This window comes from Biomphalaria glabrata, chromosome 11 (genome assembly GCF_947242115.1).
Source record: "Biomphalaria glabrata chromosome 11, xgBioGlab47.1, whole genome shotgun sequence".
Lineage (NCBI taxonomy): Eukaryota > Metazoa > Mollusca > Gastropoda > Planorbidae > Biomphalaria > Biomphalaria glabrata.
In genome coordinates, this window is record NC_074721.1 from 40,656,292 (window position 1) to 40,679,997 (window position 23,706).

The window sequence follows — 23,706 nt, forward strand, 5'->3', positions numbered from 1 at the left end:
AAATAACGAAAGATTAAACTGACTTAAAAGCCAGAGGCGTAGTGAAAAACAGGGGGGGGGGCAAAGAGGGCAACATGCCCCGGGCGCCACCCTTAGTCTATATTTCTATGTAACGTTCATGAAAAATGATGTGGGGTGGGGGGCGCCAGTTAAGTGAACGTTTCACTCACTACGCCTCTGGTAAAAGCTTTAATTGTAACAGCTGTTAGATTGATTTTTTATGTGAATGACTTACCGTTATTAAAAAACCTGTAGGATTAAAAAAACACAACATGAAAATTAAATTTGGCAATGGTAGACTACATCTATTTTCTTACACATATACATAGGCTACGCAAACACGCATAAAATATGACACGGTGAGCTCTTGTAAGGGTTTACAATGTTCAAGAAAAATGTAAAAAAATGGATAATTACACCATTGAGTTAATAGACATTTGATTTAGTTATCATTTTGTGTAATTATGAAACGTTTGGTTTGGTCATTAGACTTACTGTTTAGTTATTAGAAATAGTGTTTAGATATTTATTTTTAGTTTGGTTACTTTTTAGTCATCAGGTCAAGAAGATGAAATAAAAAACTATGTTATCTTTCTAAATGGTGGATAATTTTTTCAAATCTTATATCAAGTCTTTCCGTCCATCCCTTTTCATTTTTCATCTCAAGTTAAATTTGTTTATATTGTAATAACATTTCTATTTAGCATTGTTCACAAAGAAATTATTCAAATTTTAAAAAGCTAAAATATATTAAGGGCGGTCTGAAGATTTGTTTCGTAACAAAGCAAAATAAATATAGTAGCAGCATTATAAAAAACTTTTTTAGATCATTTTGTTTTTTTTAACTCGCGCGTTTCGCCTTGAGCCTACGCTACGTTTGTTAACTTTACTTTATAAATTAAATTATTATTATTAATAGGCACAGTGGTCCCTTGATTTTCGAGGGTTCCACTTTTGCAGAAGGGCTATACCACGGGTTCTCAAAAAAAATATTAATATAAAAAAACATGCCGCGTTTTTTTCAGGCGTTTTCAGGAGGCCGTCCTATAGTTATGTACAGTTTTTTAATATTTTTTTTTGGGGGGGGGGGGGAGAAAGTTTATTAAGTCATCGATTATGTCATTGAAGCGCGAAAGAATTCGATACTTGACATATCATTTTTATGGATACCATGATGTAATTTGGAAAAAAAAGTTAATAAGTCGTTTGTAAAATTCGTATTTACTTTTTGTTTCTCTATTGGTGTGGGTGGGTGGGTGGGGGGTAACTGAGTTTGTTACGATTTGTTATAAGGGGGGGGGTAAAAAAAAAGGAATTTCCGGTGTCACACAATATATAGACGTTCACATTGTAAATTTTAATAGCAGCAGAAAACCACTTTTTCATGGGGGGGGGGTAGCAGGGGGGGGCAAGTCAATCTCAGAAACAAGAGAGACTTTGGGGATGTTTGTATCAAAGATTGAAAGAGTCTCCCACTGAATGAGACTTAGGTGATGTCAGCACGGGGGCAGAGAGGGTGCCAGTCAACAGTTCTCTTATGGTGACACCCTCCCCCCACTAACCAACATATGACGGTGAAGGTCACAAAGGGAAGGTATCTGGGAGTGGGTCTCGACACCATTTCCAGCTTAGTAGTATCATAGCGTTAATTTTAAGTTTCGAAGACTTTATACTAAAAATAATACGTCAGTACTAAAAGTTAATGTAAGATAGGTGAACAACTTACTCACAGAACCAGTCTCCAGTGGCACTTTCTTTACACTTTTGATGGTTGGCACACAAGAAACAGACTGCTCCAACTGTACACACAAAAGAACACCGCATTTAAACCCATTTCTTTTTAAATAAAGTGCTAGACACAGGCATAGGCTATTTATAGTGGCACAATCACTCTATTTAAATTCACAAAGTGGTTTTTAAATTATTTCTAAACTTTGAAAACTAAAGATCAGTACTTTTCCAAGACAGAAAAGAGCGATTTTCCTCCCAGATTCGGGACGAATTCCCTTACAGCTTAAAAAAAATACGACATAACAATACATATACATAAAAAGATATTGGTCTGGATAAGAATTATTTCCATCTTCCAGTCTATAATATATATATATATAAGTCTGTGATGCTGGTGATGTTTAAACGTTTTCCCTAATAAATATTTCAGTTACTAATCTATTGGGGCCAGCACCGGAATGATAATGGCATAATAAAGATTTTCCCTAATTGAGCCTCAATAAAAATGTCAGTTACTAAACCGTTGGGGCTAGTATGGGCTTGATTACGACGCCATTCTGGAAATCCATAATGAATGAAGTGGTTTTACCCATTCTGGATCGATATTGGCACTATTAGAGTTGCCCTATTGGCCAGCAATCGGGCCCCAATGACGCCAATGTGCAAAGGATAACCGCGCCTATTTAGGGCTGCTATTAGGGCAATGGGGGATAACCCTAATTAAAAACGTTACTGGGCCATAATTGGCATGCTTATAGGGCTGGCTTTAATCGATAATTACATAATGATTGCCAGTAAAAAAAAAAAGTCTTCCACGAACTTTTAGGTGTATCTAATTATCTGGTTGTTTCTGGCTGATCTACTCGTGAATTAATTCCCATGTAACTGAAGAAAGAGAATTTAAAAAGTGTATCTTATTTGCTCTACTTGGAAACGGGACAAACAATTCTATAACAATATCAATATGAACTTTGAACTGATCTAGATTCGTAACAAACATGCAGGGTCGGCCTTAGGTCTAAGAAAACTACGCAGCCTCCTAGGGCCTATGATTGAATAAATAAGAAAACTTGAGTCCAATGTTCTAGATCTAGTAGGCTACACAAAGATTTATGTATTATATAAGATAAGATAAGATAAGATTTAAATAAATTTCGTAATTTATTTTTTTTTCTCTGTTTAGTTTGTTCTATTTTTCTATTTCATTTTGGGACAATAGATTCACTTCGCCTAAGGCCACCGATTATCTAAGGCCGGCCCTGCTTGGACTTTTTAGTACGATACTTACTGCCTTCTATCATGGGATTACTGAAGGAGTAGAACGATCCGTCAACTGAAACAGGGCCGGTTTTACCCAGTCCAACCAGTGCTTGTGCTAACGTGTTGTTCAAATCGTCTACCTCGATGAGGCTGCTGCATCCACTTAGTGTTGTGTTTTCAAAATAAATGTACATTGTAACGACGCCTTCGCCGCTGTTAAATTAAAACATATTGTACTTGTTATATTAGTCATCCATTATATATAGGCAACATCAATGAGTTGTATAAAAACATCAGGCAAGGGCAATAAGTTCCATATGTATAAGTGGGTAAACAGTTTATAGAGCTAAAGAATACAGTGAACTAAAGTCGACTCACGTCGTAGCATACGCCCTTATTTTGCAGAGCCGGCCTTAGGCCCTTATGTGACTACAGTGGGCCCCGCACTTTCAAAGGACCCGCGCTAATTCTAGGTGTAAATTATTAAATTAAACCATTTTATAACTTATAAGAGAATTCCCGCTGTCTCCTGATTTACCAGGAGCTCCTTGAAATCTCCTGAAATTGCAAAATATATGAAAAAGTCATAGAAATATCCGGAAATTCTTAAAATCTTTTGAAAATTAAAAAAAAAATTCCTGAAATATATAGACGAAAAATTGTCATTTTCGGATGTCATTCAATATGGAAAACGCCAATCCTAAGCGCGATGAAAAAAAAATGGCAATATGCATTAGCCGTAATAGTAGAATTTAGTGAAAGAAGCTTCTCGCACCTCAGACTAAAGAAGAATTACTTGAGGTCAACAATTCTCGAATATAAATTGAAACATTTGGTAATTCTTGCTATTGAGCGTGATCTATGTAGGAAACACAATTATTATGTTATACTGTATGGCTTTGCTGCACGCAAGGCTCGCAAAGTAATTCTGTACGTAGTAAAGAATGAATAAAATGCAAAGACGAATTTATTTTCTAATACAAACTTTTACATTTCACTTATTATCCGCATCCCTACCCAAACTACCGCGAAATCCATATTGCATAGGGCCCCACAACGATTAAGTCCGGCCCTGCGTTTTAGAGACGGGTGAATACAGGGTAGATTACTTATTCTCCCCCCCCCCTCTTTTGTTCGCCGCTAAGACTACGTCGTGTGGACATAAAAAAGAGTGATCTTTCCATGACCTCTTGGTCACAACGGGTTAAGTCAAGGCCTGCTATTTCGTGACGGGTGAATACTACTTGTTCTCCCCCCCTCCCTCTTTTTATTTTCGTAGGATAACTCTAGTACGACTTGCAGGTATAAAAGAGTGATCTTTCCTTTACTTCTTGCGTGTCCAAACTCTAGAGCCATGCAGAGAATTATGTATCTAGAAGATATAACCTACTGATAAGGATAATAAATAATCAATTAGCCTCGATAGTGACACGACAAAACAGATTGAGCTCACTTTTAGCCTCAGATTGACTGTTAGAGTCCTTATGCGCCCCATCTCATTGCCAAGATAAAGTAAATTAAAGAAGCTGCCTGAATGTTCAGCCGAATAAAAAGAGAATAATTCTTTAATAAGGGCTATGAATAAGAGTGAAATTATCAGCACATAGAACATGTGTAATAATAGATAGATACATAGGTAGATGGATAGACAGATAGATAGATAGATAGATAGATAGATAGACAGACAGACAGATAGATAGATAGATAGATAGATAGATAGATAGACAGATAGACAGACATATATATATATATATATAGATAGATAGATAGATAAATGGGTGGATAGATAGATAGATAGATAGATAGATAGATAGATAGATAGATAGATAGATAGATAGATAGATAGATAGATAGATAGATAGATAGATGGATGGGTAGATAGATAGATAGATAGATAGATAGATAGATAGATATTAGATAGATGGGTGGATGGATATAAATATATAGATAGATCGATAGATAGATAGATAGATAGATAGATAGATAGATACAGAAAAGGTGGATGAATGGATGGATTTTGATTGACTTATTAAATGATTTTTACTTACGATATAGAAAAGTCGTCAATTAATCCAGCCTTTATTTTTGTTGTCACTGGATATTTACTTGCGACAATTGAATTTAAAAATTGTGAAATCTGTTTATATAAGATCGGCAAATGTAATATTGGCAGATAACAATAAGCCAACACAATGTAATATTTACAGATAATAATAATAAGCCAACAAAATGTAATATTTACAGATAACAATAATAAGCCAACACAATGTAATATTTACAGATAACAATAATAAGCCAACAAAATGTAATATTTACAGATAACAATAATAAGCCAACAAAATGTAATATTTACAGATAACAATAATAAACCAACAAAATATAATATTGACAGATAACAATAATAAACCAACACGTGTAGATGGTAATATAAAAAAGATGCAGTCTCAGCTGCGAGGGGCAGGTCACGTCTACAGAATGGAAGACCACCGCATCCCTAAACGACTCTTGTATGGCCAACTAAGCGAAGGAAAGCGCTCGCAAGGTGGGCAAAGAAAGCGCTTCAGGGACACCCTCAATGCTTCTCTGAAGGCGTTCATCATAGACCCAGGCACATGGGAGACAGAGGCACATGACAGAGCACCATGGCGTCGCGCTTTAAAACTGGCGCACAGGTTGCTGAGGAAAAAAGAACCACGCTGGCAGAAGAAAAACGCCAGAAAAGAAAGGCAAGACAAACGACACTAGCTCCAGCTGGAATAACCTGCCCAGTGTGCGGCCGAACATTCCGGGCCAACATAGGTCTCACCAGCCACATGAGGAGGCATAAAACCCCAGTGCAAAGCCCTCAGCCCCCTGGATGACAAAGTGGTCATCATCGAACCACGATGGACGAACTATATAAATATATATATATATATATATGACAAAGAAAATGGCAGGTGGGGGTGGGGGAGAACACAAGATAAAAACTTTTGACTTCTTTGAAAGTCTTTGTAGCTATAATTAATTTAAAGTCCAACAAAAAGTGTACCTTATCTTATCATATCTTATCTTATATTACAGACCTGTAAACAGGAAGTTTTTACATAGAATAGTGAATATTTAGGTGGGATATTCAGTGTGTTCATACTTCTCATAATTTCTATTTAAACGATGAAACTATTTTACTTCGTAAAGAGAATATTACAAATTTCGATGGTTTTTCAAATAGATATTTAAATTCTGCATAAAAAGTTGTAATAGTAAACATTTTGCCCTTTTTTTTTTATTTAAACGCTTCGAAAGATTTATATATAATAAAATTGGACAGTAAATTCTTGACATAAAAAAAAAAATAAAAAACGGTATTCAAATAGATTTTGTTTTTAGAATTAAACGTACTTCACTACCCTTCACAATAATGAAAGAGCATCTAGATCTAACCAGTCGTATCGCTTCATTCTTACAGTGGCTGTTATGCAGAGCGACGGCTTAGTCCATAGCTATGGTAGAGTTATAGCCTATATTGCCCTATATATCGAGAGAGAAGTGTAAGTCATTGGTTAATATGCATGACTGAATGCATGACGCGTAGGACGTTATCATCTTTTTTTTTTGAAGTAACGTCTGTTTTATATAAGATAAGAAGATAAGAGATCTAAAGATCTAAATGCAATAGGATAACTAGCTCGAGAAAAAAAAAGTTACATTTTCATCTAGGCCTACACCCCTCCCTGTCCAAAAAATTAAGTAGATCTTGTGTCTGACTGATTTTAACATACTGGTCAGTGTAAGACTAGCCTAGACTACGTGTAGTCGGCCATGGCAAGACAAGAAGCGATATAGTGTTTGTTGTGTGTTGAGTGGTCAGGCGAGAAAACACAGACTGCATGGGTTATGTCACGTGTTTATATTTGTTTGATTTAATGATCTTGACGAGATAAACTTGTGACATATGCAGGTTCGGAGGCGCCTTAATTAGAGTTCAAACACTTTAATAATCAATGAAGTAACATAGTGCTGATATGCTTTTCTGAAGTTTTAATTATTTTAAACACAAACTTGAAATAATAAATGTATGAACAAAGATATATAAAGCAGATACAGGATTCAGTAAAAATGATCTATAAAATGAGTAACTATTTACTTTTAAACTAGCGACTTTTAAGTCTAACTTTCTAGCTCTCTCTCACTCTCAAGCTAACACTCCTCCTTTTATATCTTTTCTTAGAATAAAGAACCATGACATCTCAATACCCATCCTAGACTCCTTGACCCGTTTACATTTATTTTTCCTTTTAATTGTTTTTGTAATTTATCCTACGTTAATTATGTTTCCCTGCTGTAGCCTTGAACTAAGTTTTAATCGGCGTCTTTCTTGCATTTAAGCGTGGGTACGCTGACCTGATTTGACCTAAGTAAAACTGTCCACATTTTGTAAACAATGAGATGTCACGTGACAGGTTAGTCAAGAGCATGAAGGTCTACTCTTAACATGTTTTTTTTTCCTTTTCTTTCAAGATCTAGATCTAACTTCATAAGCCTAAATCTATTTCTTTTACGAGATTGTAAACTTTACTGTATGGTTTTCTGTTATAGGCCTACTGCAAATCAGTAGAATAAATGAATAGGTTTGTGTTACGTCACATAGAAACCCGGTGAAAATCTGACCGTTTTTTAAATGCGCAGACAAAAAAAAAAGTCAGAAAATTATCAATTTCTAAATTATTATTGAAAATAAAATAAAAAGAATCATATATTAATTTTCTGTAAATCAAAACACATATTTTCTCAATTATTGTCAAAACCATCGGAGTTTCCATTTAATAACTATCCCCGGCATACCATTTGCTTTGGTTTCTAGACCCCTTTAGTTTCCCCGATTCCACCGTAAAACTAAAATGCGGGCAGTTTTTATGGAAAATGTAAAAGATAAAAGGGAGTGGAGGTAGGCTACCGGCCAAAATTAACAACATGTAGCCTGGGAACAAATTAACGCACGTAGCCAGTGGATAATACTAGTATATAAATATACATATAGGCTACCATTGTTATAACAGAAATTAAAGGGCTTATATGTTATGAGCCAAAAGTATTAGAGTCATCCCATGAGACAAACAATTTCGTTTTATTGTTTTCAAATTGGGAATACATTTTGATTTAAGGAACATATATTTATATTTATATTATTTATTATTTACGGCCCTTAAAACATTGTTTAACCCACTGAGCCGGTCACACACAAATTTAAATGGAATCGCACATTTTAATGATATTTTAAATTGCTTCTATTTTATGTTTTTAATTGTCAGCCAGATGTTGATTCTTTATTTCTAATTTAATCGGCATGATGCAAATATTTATTTATAAAGACCCATATTGCTAAAAAACAATTATATAGACCTAGCCCTATATACAGTGTACAGTTCTATCACTCTATGCATGCGCTGAGATCGTCATTTTTACTTACATGTAATGGCAGGTTTTTCATGAGGTTGTCGGTAATCTTTGGAGGCACTGGAGTCAACTTCACTGAGGCTGGAACTAAATGACGACAAAAAAAAAAACAATTAAAACTGATGAGAGTAGTATGTGCTACTGTGAGATTGGTTTCGTCGTTATCTGATTTGTTTAAAAGCACACCTATTGTAGGGGTCGGGGCGAGATGGCTGAGTGGTTCGAATCTCGGTGAAGACTGGGGTTTCGAATTTTGGGACATTGGGGTAGCCCATGAGTCTCCAATGGGTACCGGACTTAGGTTGGGGGGAAGTAAAGTTCGTTGTGCTGGCCACACTGCTCGTTAACCATTGGCCAATTAACATATGTTTTTAACATCATCTGCCCTATATACATCGCAAGATTGTAAGGTCTGAAGGGAGAACATAATTATTAAATACTATTTTATGGGTTAATTGTTTTAAAGATTCTAAGTAGGCTAAGAATCCTAATTAGCTTCTCTGCATAAAATGGTGGGGTTGGTAAGCAGTAGCATTGACTTTCGAGTATATAGATCTCGAGTTTGAATCCCGCTGAATTTAATGTCAACGCGAACAATCGTAGACTTACTGGCTGTGTGATATGCACTTCGGACTGTCGTTATAATGATTCCGAGTTCGAACCCCGGTGAATGCTAATCCCTGCCTTTCTCGTGTAAGGGCTTGCTTCTGAAGGAAAGCGCTTGAAACTTAAAAGTAAATAAAAGATTACAAATTAGTCATAAACATGCCACATTGTGGGAAAGTCTTTTGTAGTCTCCCTTTACCCCTTCTCGAGGAAGCCAATCGTATTTAAATAGCTATCAGAGGTAGCCAACAGTATCTAGATTATTTCTAGATAGCTAATAAAGGAAGCCATTTCTGTCACTATAGCTAACAAAAAGAAAGCAATTTGAATCTTTATAGCTTAGAGTCTTTCAGTTAATTAATTGATTTTTATATCTTCTTCTTCTTCTTGAAACTGTCAGGTAGAGTTGAGCCTTTAGCTTTTGGAACTCTAAGCCAGCAAAAGTGAACAAGAGCTCCCTCTCACTGGCCTGAAAGAGAACAGTGTACACTGTTCTGTCTATTAATAGGATGGTCGAAATGCCGAAATTATTGACGCATATTCTTAATTTAACAACTCAATTTGAGTATTATAGGATTGTGCTTATAAATATTAACGGAATCAATCTTGGATGTGTACACTTCGGACTTCACTTCGGCACGTCATAGCCCAAGCCTCCTGCAGCCCGACTTTTCAGGTTTCGATTGTTTGTAATTTTAACTCTTTCTCTCCGTAATTATTTACCACATTCTGGTGGAATCAACGTTGGTATCGTCAGTTAGGAGAGAAAGAGTTAACTGCCTTGGTAGCACGTAGGCTTCGTAGCAAAAGAAATAAAATTGTAAATTGAATGCGGAACCATCGAAACGACAGTGCGGAGCGCACACCGCACGACCCCTATAGTTGGCAACAACAAGGCATGTGTATTGTCAGTTCTCAGTGGTTCAACCTTTCAAAAACTCCACTAAAAAAATGGACCATTCTACATTTTAATGAAAATGCATAGGTCCAGTATTTCTTAGCGTTTTCTCTGTTGCGGAAATGTCAGACTGGAAGAAAAGTCTTTTTGGTTGTTGTCAAGATTTGAAATTAATGAACCTAAATGTTTTAAATTATGCCTCTTTGGACAAAGGCTGCAACCTATTTGGACTAGCCAAGCCATTGGACTCGAGACAAATATACACCTTCTCAACACAATCGTCATTCCAACTGCTACATATGCATGTGAGACATGGAAGTCATCTGTCAAAATTGAGAAAAGACTAAATGTGGCTCAACAGAGATGGCTGAGACGGATTTTGGGACAGGTAGGGTCTCAAACAAGGAAATCCTATGCCGAACTGGGAGCCGAACACTTAGTGAGGTTGTGACTGAGCGTCGCATGAGGTTTGCGGGACATGTTCTACGTCAAAATGAATTACGCACACCAAGAGTTGCGATAACATGGAAGCCAAAACGAGGAAAGCGCAAACAGGGACGTCCTCGTATTACTTGGCGACACACCTTTATGGAGGACCTCAGAACACTGGACACCAGGTGGGAGGAGGCTTCAGACATTGCCAGTGACAGATCTTTATGGAGACAGCTTGCCGCCCAATGCACCGAACAGCGCGGGAGGACCTAAGTCTAAGTAAGTAAGTTTTAATCATACAAGTAACACATTTTGTAATCACAAGTTTGAAGTGATAATTCAAAGCCAGGGGAAAACTTACCGTAAAAATGTCCGCTGCCTACTTCTTCGGGACAAATTTCTCTTTTCTGTCTCACGTTTGGACTTGATAGCTGAGTTTCAGCAAACGGAACTTCCTCATTTTCGATATCTATTTCTTTATTTGACGTCATCAATAACTGTGCTGCGACCTCGATATCTTTTGGCGGTACTTCCATTGGAAGATCATCGTCCGGATTTTGAGTAGGGCCGATGAAAATGACGTCTGGCTCCATATTATTGTCATTGTTAGCCCAAATCTGAGCGGGTGTCGCCACTGGCTTATTTATAGCAGACGATACCGTTGTTGTCGTTCCTGGAGCTTTAAAATTTTCGGTATTTAGACTAGCGCCATTAGTTATTTCTTGACTTGAACTAACTCGCGTTTCGCTTTCTTTTGTCAGATGGTCTGTGCTTTTCATTTCCAACTTGTTCACTTGTTTGTTTGGTATTACAATATACTCGTCTATATCGTCAGCGTCTTCCTGATTTTTGCTGGCCCATTCCGACAGGAAAATGACCTCAGGATTATTATAAGAATCTTGCGAGGACCAGAGATGACTAGAGTTCGTAGATGTGTTAATAGCGTCTTTTAATGTATTTATGTTTCCATTGTTATTGTAAGTATCTTGATTATCATCTGCAAGATAGATAGTTTAAAAGAATAGAATATACATTGTTAAACGGCCCTGTGGATTTTCATAAGATGGTAGCAAATACATAAATAGTCAGATTTTTTGGTATATTCGGTGTACAGAATATGTAAGAATCGAAACATTTTAAATTAATATAAAATTTATATCTATTTTTTTTTTTTTTTTACTTTTTAGCCCTGTAGGATTATATTAAAAAATCAAAATGTCAACAAAAAATCAGAATAACCTTTACAATGAAAATCTCCAGTAACCGGCATGTGAGATGACAATGTTTAAAATTCAGCTAGCCACAGTTATATGCCCCTTGTTAGCATCATGATTTTTTTTTTTTAAGTTCAGGTTTATATTCTTACAGGATGCGGTGGCTGAGTGGTCAAGCGCTTGGCTTCCAAACTGAGCGTTCCCGGATATGAATCCTGGTGAAGCCTGGGATTTTTCATTTCAGGATTTTTAAGTCCATCCAAATCTAATGGGTCGCTCACAATAGTTTGGGGTAAAAGTAGAGGCGGTTGGTCGTTGTGCTGGCCACGTGACACCCTCGTTAACAGTGGGCCAGAGAAACAGGTGACCTTTACATCATCCGCCCCCAAGGATTGTAAGGTCTGAAAGGGGAACACATTTTTTCCCCCTGACATTCTAACACAATAAAATGCAACAAGAAAGAAGGTAAAAAAAATAAGAGAGATATATATGTAGGGAGGGACTTGGGGAGGAAGGGGTGATATAATGGGACTTAAAAAATGAAGTCAGGAATGTGGGTAGAGATTCTAAAATAAATAAGCAAAATAACCAATGTCAAGAACGATACATCGATCTGTCGACCTGTGCTTCGAGTGATAGATTTAGAAATTCGATTCAACAGAGTTAAGACGTGTTTAAACACCTTTTTGTTTTAAAATCCTTTTTTTAAATATATGGCATATTGACTGTTCCGTACTGTTCACACCGGAGACACCGAAATCTCCATTTATGAAAATCCTCATATAGATGTCTCGTGAGTGTTCCCATGAGAAAATATTCACATACATCGTTGTTTATACTATTTAAAACATTTCCCTTTTACGGTGACTGTTTGTTTGAATTTTTACTTACTTTGTATGTTAATATCGTTGTTGCCTGTGATAGATGGACTCTGTTGTATTAAAAGCAAGCTTACATAGACTGCGAAACAGATTCGGCTTGCCATTCTTTTCTCTTTTTTTCTTTCTAAGGGAGAGAAACAACATTCAGTTTACTTTTTATGAAGAACGAAACTAGGTTATCGTTCTTTCATTGAACATTATTAGTAACTTCATAAATGTAAAACTTTGGACCTTTTGCGAATGCAAATTTCGATATAGTTGCTTTTTTATGTAGGAAGTTTCGCACCTCGCTTTTGTGTACACACTGTCTCTCTCACACACACCCCGTATAAACAAATTCACACACACAGGTGTACTGACACACAGATAAATAATTGTATACAATCACACACACACATTGTACACACGAGTGTACACTTATCCTTGTATACAGACGGTCGACTATTTTCCCTTGTTCACAATAACCTTATTCAAGTCAGAGCTTCATGAACGAGTTCGAGTGGACAAACCCGGATCTATCAATTTCCATATACATTTTTATATTTTATGTAAATTGTTGGGAAAAGAATTACTAGCTCGTTAGCTGTAACAGGAAAACTTTATTTGGACTTTTATAATTTTCCAAAATATACAAATAAATAATCCAAGCTTTGTTATCAGTTGAAAAAAGGAGGTATTGTATTTTTTAAAAAGTATTTTTTCAAGCTTTTCTTGTTAGACTTGTGGATCAAACCGAGAGCAATTGTTATGAAAGGCCTGAGCACTGGACTGTTTAGACCAATAGCTTGCCGTCACGTCGTACATACATGTGACGTGGCGATGAGCTATTGGTCTAAAATGCCCACAGGTTGTGACGTTGTAAATTAGAGTTGAGGCCTTCTTTGATGAGTGGTCTCGGTCAAACACCGAAAGTTAACGCAGATCGAGTTGTAACTAGAGAAATGACCACGCCAAACAAACTGTAATAGAACAAAGTCAACTTCTCTCAACGAGAACAAACTAGGCTTTAATCTTCCAATAGAACACATAACTTTAAATGATCTTTGAAATAGGATTGAACCCAGACCTCTCCGAATCACTGCTCTCGCACTTTTAAAGCTGCAGAATATCTTTTAGAATATCTGAATTTCCAAGCTTATTCCGCTTTAGATCCTATTACCTCAAACTATCCAGCATAGGCACCACTTTGTATGGCCATAGGGAACAACTGAAAAAGGACAGCACACTAATTTTCCATGGCACACACTTAAAAGAGCTTACAAATTGAGAAGTGAAAATTTATTTTTGATGCCCATTTTATTTTTCTAGTTTATATTCGCTTTATTTCTTCTTCCTCTCTCTCTTTCTCTCCCTTTTTGCAAAGCTTTTATCAACTCACTCTGTCCTTCTGTCTGTCTGGTACAATTTTCGTACACGTTATTTCTCGGATCAAGTTTAATTTTAGCACAATTATTTCTTGTACCTGACAAAACAGGAATCAATAAAATTAAACCAGTTACTTAATTAATTATAGGTAATGTATTGCTCTGTTTGGTATCGAACAAGGGAAAGAAATTGTACTTGACAAGTGTGGCTGTTTAAGTTGAATTAGTTTTATACAGTGGGAAGCGTAGTCGAGAGGCTAAGTACGCTTGAACTTGGCTTGGCTGCCAATGAAGAGGGCTCAAGGTTCGACACCCAACTCGAGCAGAGTTGTGTTTACTGGGCGCCTAAAGGCAGCACGGAAAACCTTCTCCCAGATATCCCCTCCCCCACCCCCCACTGGTCCACAAATAAGATTGGACCATAGCGCTCTGAGCATGAAAGTAGCGCTATATAAGAGCTATAATTTATTTATTATTTTATTTTTTTTGTGTGTAAAGAATTAACAATAGCTAGCTACGAAACCTTCTATTTTTATAAGCACTTCGCTTAGTCAAAGCACTCGAGTTCAAATTAAAAAACGTTCAGTTTTTTAAAAATAAAATACATTTAAAAAGCTGTCCCGGTAACATTTCAAGCAGAACCTCTGTCGTTTCTCCCACCCCCACCCCTTCTCACACCTGGTCCTGACAGGTGATAGGATCACAGCGTATTGAGAAAGTGAAAAGCATGAAATTGCGCTAAACAAAAAAACAAAACAATGGGTAATAATGTAGTATTGTTATATAACAAATTTTATGACATGACTGATCCAAACTAAATGATACAATTACACTTAATCAAAGCTTAATCTAAGTATTTTTGATAAGTTTCTTTTTGTCATTGAATCCGTAAAGTGAATTAGATAGATAGATAGATAGATAGATAGATAGATAGATAGATAGAGAGAGAGAGAGAGAGAGAGAGAGAGAGAGGACGTAAGAGAAAAAGAGAAAGGAAAGAGAAAAAGAGAAAGGAAAGAGATAAAGAGAAAGGAAAGAGAAAAAGAGAAAGGAAAGAGAAAAAGAGAAAGGAAAGAGAAAAAGAAAGATAACCTAATTCACCTTATGGATTTTCTTTCTTCTTTCTTTTTCTTTCTTTCTGTCTCTTTTGTTTTTTAATAAGTGTCTAGTTTTTTCTCAGTTTCTCTTCTCGCTTTCTGTATTTCTTTCTTTTGTTTCTTTCTCTTACTCATTTTATTCCCTTTTCTCTCTCTCTCTCCATTTTTTTTTCTTCCTTCTCCCTCTTCTGTCTCTCCCCTTCGTTCTTGTTTCTTCTCTTTCCCATCAGCTTTCCTTCTCTCTTTTTCTGTCGTCTTCTTTCTCTCATCTCTCTTTCTCTCTCTCTGTCTCTCTCTCTCTCTTTATGTCCCTATATCTCTCTGTTTCACTCTCATTTTCTAATCCCTCTATGCCTCTGGCTCTCTCTCTCTCTCTCTCTCTCTTTATGTCCCAATATCTCTCTGTTTCACTCTCATTTTCTAATCCCTCTATGTCTCTGGCTCTCTGTCTCTGTCTGGCTCTCTCTCTCTCTCTCTCTCTCTCTCTGTCCCTATCTCTATCTCACTGTCTCACTCTCATTTTCTAATCCCTCTATGTCTCTGGCTCTCTGTCTCTGTCTGGCTCTCTCTCTCTCTCTCTCTCTCACTCTCTCTGTCCCTATCTCTATCTCCCTGTCTCACTCTCATTTTCTAATCCCTCTATGTCTCTGGCTCTCTGTCTCTGTCTGGCTCTCTCTCTCTCTCTCTCTCTCTCTCTCACACTCTCTCTGTCCCTATCTCTATCTCACTGCCTCACTCTCATTTTCTAATCCCTCTATGTCTCTGGCTCTCTGTCTCTGTCTGGCTCTCTCTCTCTCTCTCTCACTCTCTCTGTCTCTATCTCTATCTCTCTGTCTCACTCTCATTTTCTAATCCCTCTCTGTCTCTGTCTGGCTCTCTCTCTCTCTCTCTCTCTCTCTCACTCTCTCTGTCCCTATCTCTATCTCTCTGTCTCACTCTCATTTTCTAATCCCTCTATGTCTCTGGCTCTCTGTCTCTGTCTGGCTCTCTCTCTCTCTTGTCCCTATCTCTATCTCACTGTCTCACTCTCATTTTCTAATCCCTCTATGTCTCTGGCTCTCTGTCTCTGTCTGGCTCTCTCTCTCTCTCTGTCCCTATCTCTATCTCTCTGTCTCACTCTCATTTTCTAATCCCTCTATGTCTCTGGCTCTCTGTCTCTGTCTGGCTCTCTCTCTCTCTCTGTCCCTATCTCTATCTCTCTGTCTCACTCTCATTTTCGAATCCCTCTATGTCTCTGGCTCTCTGTCTCTGTCTGCCTCTCTCTCTCTCTCTCTCTCTCTCTCTCACTCTCTCTGTCCCTATCTCTATCTCTCTGTCTCACTCTCATTTTCTAATCCCTCTATGTCTCTGGCTCTCTGTCTCTGTCTGGCTCTCTCTCTCTCTCTCTCTCTCTATGTCCCTATCTCTATCTCTCTGTCTCACTCTTATTTTCTATTCCCTCTATGTCTCTGGCTCTCTGTCTCTGTCTCACTCTCATTTTCTAATCCCTCTATGTCTCTGGCTCTCTGTCTCTGTCTGGCTCTCTCTCTCTCTTGTCCCTATCTCTATCTCACTGTCTCACTCTCATTTTCTAATCCCTCTATGTCTCTGGCTCTCTGTCTCTGTCTGGCTCTCTCTCTCTCTCTCTGTCCCTATCTCTATCTCTCTGTCTCACTCTCATTTTCTAATCCCTCTATGTCTCTGGCTCTCTGTCTCTGTCTGGCTCTCTCTCTCTCTCTCTCTGTCCCTATCTCTATCTCTCTGTCTCACTCTCATTTTCTAATCCCTCTATGTCTCTGGCTCTCTGTCTCTGTCTGGCTCTCTCTCTCTCTCTCTGGGCCTCTCTAGCCCACCGAACTAGTCACGTGACGTGTGTTGCGTGTGTATGAATATGTTTACCTACATTGAAAGCCTATCCTAGTCCTAGACCCACACAAAAGCCTAGCATGCTGTATTTGTGTTCGTTTCAAAGAGTCTTTTTCAGTGAAAGATGTCATAAGACCCAACACCGAAGTCCTTTGCCCGGCAATTCAAAGTGTAAGAAAAGAGACATGCTTTTGGAAAGAAAAGGTCTTCCCTGTTCAAGTTTATTTATTTATGTACCAATAAGCTAGTAAAGACAAACAGGATGTTGGCAAAATATTGTATGTTAGCAAAATCTTGAACACTGGCATTCATGACTTTGTATAAAGTTCCAGATCTAGTTCAAATGACATGAAGAATGTGTCAGCAGCCACGGAAGAAAAAGATACATTCACTTCAAGGGTTTTTCCAATTTTTGTCTTCTATTTATGAAAATCACGGGAGAAAATGCTAGGTGGGTGAATGTCGATGGAGAGGTAATCGAACTTTAACTAGGTCAACTGCGACAGGGGAGAGAAGTGTTTTTTCTTTCCGCAGACGAGATTTTTAAAAATGAAATAATCATCTAATTTGTAACAAAATCAATAAAATATTACTTTTTGAAACTAATTGTTCTTTTGCTTTGTATTCTATCTAATTTATCCATATATCTATTTATTTACTTATTGTTAAAAGAAAGTAAAACTCAAAATTAAAACAAATTATTGTATTTAAAAAAAAAGAGTAATTAAATATAGGCCTATTTATTCAATGTAACCATAGCCACATACCGATGTGGTGTACAGCGTAAAAGTGATTGGAGTGCTGGGACAATATCCCAAAACACCCGTGGGTTCTGGGGGCATATGAGGTGCCCCGATCGAACTTCCCCGTGATGGAGGCTTTCCAGGCCTGAGCAAGCTATTATAGCACAGTGCAGGACAGGCTATGGCCAAATTTTGACTCACGGTGCCCCCGCTGCGGGGAAGAAGAGGAAACCGTGTCTCATATTCTGTTTGACTGCCCCAGACTTACCGATCTCCGTCTCGACAGGTCTGAGAAACCAAACATTCTCGACCTGTATGGTGACATGCAGCGGGGCTTCTGTCCAAGACTTTTGCTAGAGAGGATTTGAGCCTCTCAAGCCCTCACTCAAATGGAGTTTGATGATGATGATGACAACATTATCCATGGTGGCTGTAGCTACACCTCCTTGGTAATAATTGGGCTGTAGGTGTCCACAAAAAAAAAAGGTACAAGGCCAAAAAAAAAAAAAAAAGAGGCGTAAGGCCCCCCCCCCCCCCAAACAAAAAAATCCTACGGGCCTTAATCTCTCCAAAAAAAAACTATGAAACCTATAGAAAAACCCATTCTTTACAATTTCGTAACATGCACTGTGGGCAAGGTACCACAGGGGCTACTTTGGTGTAATTTATATAACCATTACTATGTTTGTGAATGGTTGTGATTATAATAGGAACAAAATACACGTCTGCTCAAAACAACGAAACAAATATTGGTAGGTGAATTAAAATTCTAGTAGTCGAAAGCAGGCAATACTGTCTGGCATGTGGTTGATTTTGTCGTCTGCTCAATATACTTGTCGATTTAGTTTTCTGTAAATAGAAAATTAAATTTTATTGACTGTAACGAGGCGGGCGTGGCCTCATGCAGACGATGTGTCTGTAAAGACGCGAACAAATGTAACATACACGCGTTGAACCATTTTGGTACGCATCATTGACTGCTAACTAGTAAAAACTTTTGTGTGAAAGTACATTTTTTTTTCGTATATATTCTTGGCCAAACCTGGCACATTTTTTTTTGGATTGGCATTCTTTCTTGGCTAAATCTGGCACACAGTGTGTAAATTATAGATACTAGGTTTCAGCAACACATTACACATAGATCTATATTTCTCAATTTCTATGTCTATGATTTTAGAGGTTTACTTTTAGGGCACAACTCGGCGTGATCCTTAGTCGAGTTTTTTCATGCCTTTAGAATATTTTATTTATTTGAGCGTGTGACCGAGAAAGAGATTTTATGTTCCTGAAACATCGACAAAGTTTGTAGACTTAAATAAATATAGAATATGTGGCAGGATTGAATTGAGAACTTACCAAAGATTGTTCAGGGTCACGTTTGAAATGTCAGTTAAGGGAAACTTTTTTTTTTTTACTGTGTGATTAGATAAACAAGAAAAGAAAGGATGGAAGGAACTAAGAAGCGACATAGAGAGAGAGAGAGAAAGTTTTAAACTAAAAGAGAGAGAGAGAGAGTTATAGAGAGACAGAGCTAGATCTAGAGAGAAATAGTAAAGTTGAAAGAGGAAGAGTCTGGAGATAATGAGAGACTTAGAGAGAGAGATGGTGAATTAGAGAGAGAGAGAGTAAGAACTGGAGAGTTTGAGAGATTCAGAGAGAGATGGTGAATTAGAGAGAGAGAAAAAATTGGAGAGTTTGAGAGATTCAAAGAGAGATGGTGAGTTAGAGAGAGAGAGAGAGAGAGAGAGAGAGGAAGAGTTTTAGAGAGAGAGAGAAAGACTGAAAGCTAGGTGGACTGGGGTGTCAAAATCGGCCTTAAGCATAATACGTCGAAACCTGAACTTATATGTGAGTGGATTTACCTAACTTCTTAACTTATGCTTTAGCAACCTACCTTAATTAGTTTGATAGTCTATCATGATCCCATAGAGCAGCGGTTCTCTACCTTTTAAGCTCGTCGACCCCATTTTACAATCCCCCACTCTGACGCGACCCCCTCCCACACACAGATGCAGCAATAGAAGAATAGACAATAACAATCCATATTTTCAATGGTCTTAGGCGACCCCTGGCAAATTGTCAATCGACCCTCAAGGGGGTCTCGACCCACAGGTTGAGAACCCATGCCATAGAGGAAACCGCGTCTCATTTTCTTTTTGACCCCCCACCCCCCACCGTCCGACTTGATGATCTTTATGATCATTTCGACAGGTCTGGGACACCAGAAATTCTTTACCTGCATGGTGCCATACCCTACATGCACTACGCAAAACAGCAGGGTTTCTGTCCAGGGCTGTCGCAAGAGAAGATTTGAACTACGCAAAACAGCAGGGTTCCTGTCCAGGGCTGTCGCAAGAGAGGATTTGAACTACGCAAAACAGCAGGGTTTCTGTCCAGGGCTGTCGCAAGAGAGGATTTGAACTACGCAAAACAGCAGGGTTCCTGTCCAGGGCTGTCGCAAGAGAGGATTTGAACTACGCAAAACAGCAGGGTTCCTGTCCAGGGCTGTCGCAAGAGAGGATTTGAACTACGCAAAACAGCAGGGTTTCTGTCCAGGGCTGTCGCAAGAGAGGATTTGAACTACGCAAAACAGCAGGGTTCCTGTCCAGGGCTGTCGCAAGAGAGGATTTGAACTACGCAAAACAGCAGGGTTCCTGTCCAGGGCTGTCGCAAGAGAGGATTTGAACTACGCAAAACAGCAGGGTTTCTGTCCAGGGCTGTCGCAAGAGAGGATTTGAAATTTTGAATCTCTCAAGCCCTTGTTGAAAGGAAGTTTGTGGATGGAATCGTGTTAATGATCACCATTATGGTCCGACTTTATGGTCTTCTTTTTTTGAAGTAACGTCTGTATCATATAAGCTAAGACTGTTTTCACATAAATGTGGATTCATTTCGATTTTTGGTAATCATAAACTATAAGCTATCCCGACAAGACCAATGTCTAATCTTTCGACTCAGGACCGGACACAACAGAATGCGACAACACATGTACCGGAAGCTCGAAATTGGAACCAGTGAAATCTGCCCATGGGGAGTATCACCAGAGAATGCCGACCACGTCCTCCAAAACTGCTCTCTTTATGTTTTAAGTTAGTCTCTTCGTACTTTCTAATTTATAAGATATTTAAGCCTAAAAGAAGAAAGGTATTTGTATAAAGGCTATTACATTATAACTGAAAATGTCTAGGGCTTCAAGTGAGCCATGAAAACCAATGACTTGGCAGAATCTGTCATTGGTTATCATGCATGACTAGATTGATCTAGTAACACGCGTAGTGTCAAGACTCATTTTCATGCTAAATGTACCCAAGTCCTGGACAATACCATAATGACACATACAACGACAAAATAAGATTCAGAATGCCACTTTACCGACATATAACATGTTTAATTACATTATTTGCACTATAATACAGAAAAATAGTTAGAGTCTACACTTAGACTATATATATCCAAAAAGTCCAACTGTCCTGGACTAGGAACAAAAAACACACTCCTTATCATGAGTTACATTGTTCAACAAAACATCTCACCAAATAAAAACAACCCAAAACAATAACAGTTTTGAAATCAACCACCTGAATTGCCCCCCCTTCTCCTCTACAGCAAACAGGAGACCCAGGCTGACCAGAACTCAGTCCTGACACGTAGGATATAATTATCTTCTTTTTTGAAGTAATGTCTGTATTGAATAAAATAAGATAAGATACGATTTTATAAATGGGCCCGTCGCAATGTTCTGTTAGCACCTCTTGTAATGGAATATTTTTAAAAGATCTTTTAGTGCATTACGGCCCTTCCGCAAAACCAAAAGGCTCATTTGGCATCGGCCCTCTAGAAAATTGCTTCCACTTGAATGTGTTAGGCTCATTCACTCTAATGGTGCGGCCTTTAATAATTGGAAGCCTTAGGTGAACTAAATTTGGTGGCTCCAAATAAAATGGAAAAATAAAAAAAATATTTAGCGACAAAAATAACTAGTGTACTGCAACAATAGGAGGCGCGGTGGCTGAGCAGTAAAGCGCTTGGCTTCTGAACCGAGGACCCGAATTCGAATCCCGGTGAAGACTGGGTTTTTTAACTCCGGGATCTTTGGGCACTTATAAGTCCACCCAGATCCAATGGGAACCTGACATTGCTTGGGAAAGTAAAGGCGGTTGGTCGCTATACTGGCCACATGAGACCATCGTTAACCTTGGACCACAGAAACAGATGACCTTTACATCATCTGCCCTATAGATCGCAAGGTCTGAGAGGGATACTTTACAATTTTTACTTGACTCCAACAATAACATTTGGGACAACTTTAGCTATTTCCTCTCTAGACAAAAAGTGATTCCTTTTCGAGGTCCCCACCAATCAGGCGGCTGCCTAGTTTGCCTATGCCTAAGGTGGTATACCCTCCCTCCCTGGCCGTGCGGTATGCGCGCTGGACTGTAGTTATCTTATTTTATTTAATACAGACGTTACTTCAAAAAAGAAGATGATTACTCCCTACGCCTGTTCCTAGGTCAATCTAGTCATGCTTGTTAACTAATGACTCAAGTTCTGGCTGACTCAGGCAACCTATTCCATGCTCTAATAGCACTAGGGAAGAAGAGTCATAGCATATGAAATAAGGAATGTGTCTTTATCTTTGTGTCTGACTATTTTATTAGGTTTTGTTTTTGTATTTGAAGATTATGGTTCAGTGTTTTATGTATAATTGCTACTTTACTTTTAAGTCATCTATCCTGAAGGCTTTCTAAATTTAGTGATTTTACTAAAGGTGTTACTCTAGTCAAATGTGAATATTCATTTGTTATGAATCTCACTGCTCGTATTTTGTGTCTGTTCCGCTCCAGCAGTTCTGACATACTTTTTGTTTTTAAGTAACTGTAACCCTACTTATCAATATAATATCAACCACACTTTTAGATAAAAAAAAACTTTTTGTTTTCATTGATTTGTTTTTACTTACCACGCGCATACTTTATCTAAAATAACTTCGAAATAATAGACACACACAATAACAAACTTAAATTAACCTACCTTTTGTTTTAGGAAAACATTCACAGCAATATTTACTCCCAGTTCTTTAGCGAATATTAACTTCAGCACTAGGGAATATTAACTCTGGGTCTACTCCAGTAAATGTTATCAATACACCGCTTTCCCTTTTATTCGCCGTTTGGGTGCGACCAGGAAGTGAATCTCCATGAATGAAATTCTTTGACTGTAGACCTCATTCCTGCGGCGTTATAAGCACTTTCAATTCTTTTTGTTACAGGGACAATAGACACATAATGATATGTATATTTATGTTAATAAGTCTACAAGAAATGATAGCCAGCTCAATCAACACATGTTCCTGTTCAGTGGCCGTTTCATTGTATAAGGTTCTGCTCAATGGCCATGGCATCGTATACGATTCAACCCATTGGCATATCATCGTAATAGATTCAACTCAGTGGCCATGTCATCGCATTAGATTCAACCCATTGGCATATCATCGTAATAGATTCAACTCAGTGGCCATGTCATCGCATTCGATTCAACCCATTGGCATATCATCGTAATAGATTCAACTCAGTGGCCATGTCATCGCATTAGATTCAACCCATTGGCATATCATCGTAATAGATTCAACTCAGTGTCATCGCATATCATCGTAATTGATTCAACTCGTGGCCATGTCATCGCATTCAGATTCAACCCATTGGCATATCATCGTAATAGAATCAACTCAGTGGCCATGTCATCGCATTCAGATTCAACCCATTGGCATATCATCGTAATAGAATCAACTCAGTGGCCATGTCATCGCATTAGATTCAACCCATTGGTATATCATCGTAATAGATTCAACTCAGTGGCCATGTCATCGTATTCGATTCAACCCATTGGTATATCATCGTAATAGATTCAACTCAGTGGCCATGTCAACGCATCAGATTCAACCCATTGGTATATCATCGTATTAGATTCAACTTAGTGGCCATGACATCGTTTAAGATTCAACTCAGTGGCCATGACATCGTTTAAGATTCAACTCAGTGGCCATGACATCGTTTAAGATTCAACTCAGTGGCCATGACATCGTTTAAGATTCAACTCAGTGGCCATGACATCGTTTAAGATTCAACTCAGTGGCCATGACATCGTTTAAGATTCAACTCAGTGGCCATGACATCGTTTAAGATTCAACTCAGTGGCCATG

General features: G+C 38.1%; 1 protein-coding gene across 1 annotated transcript; it reads right to left on the reverse strand.

Annotated features, from left to right (window-relative positions):
- Nucleotides 1-203: 203 nt before the first annotated feature.
- On the reverse strand, nt 204-22,826 carry LOC129921618 (uncharacterized). Its single transcript, XM_056003559.1, has 8 exons — nt 22,539-22,826; nt 12,469-12,582; nt 10,725-11,360; nt 8,441-8,514; nt 5,040-5,128; nt 3,020-3,204; nt 1,727-1,799; nt 204-249 (listed from the first exon to the last, which is right to left on the reverse strand). Exons 2-8 carry the CDS (start codon nt 12,560-12,562, stop codon nt 219-221), a joined length of 1,182 nt encoding a protein of 393 aa, XP_055859534.1. The 5' UTR covers nt 12,563-12,582; nt 22,539-22,826; the 3' UTR covers nt 204-218.
- Between the last annotated feature and the right edge of the window lie 880 nt (nt 22,827-23,706).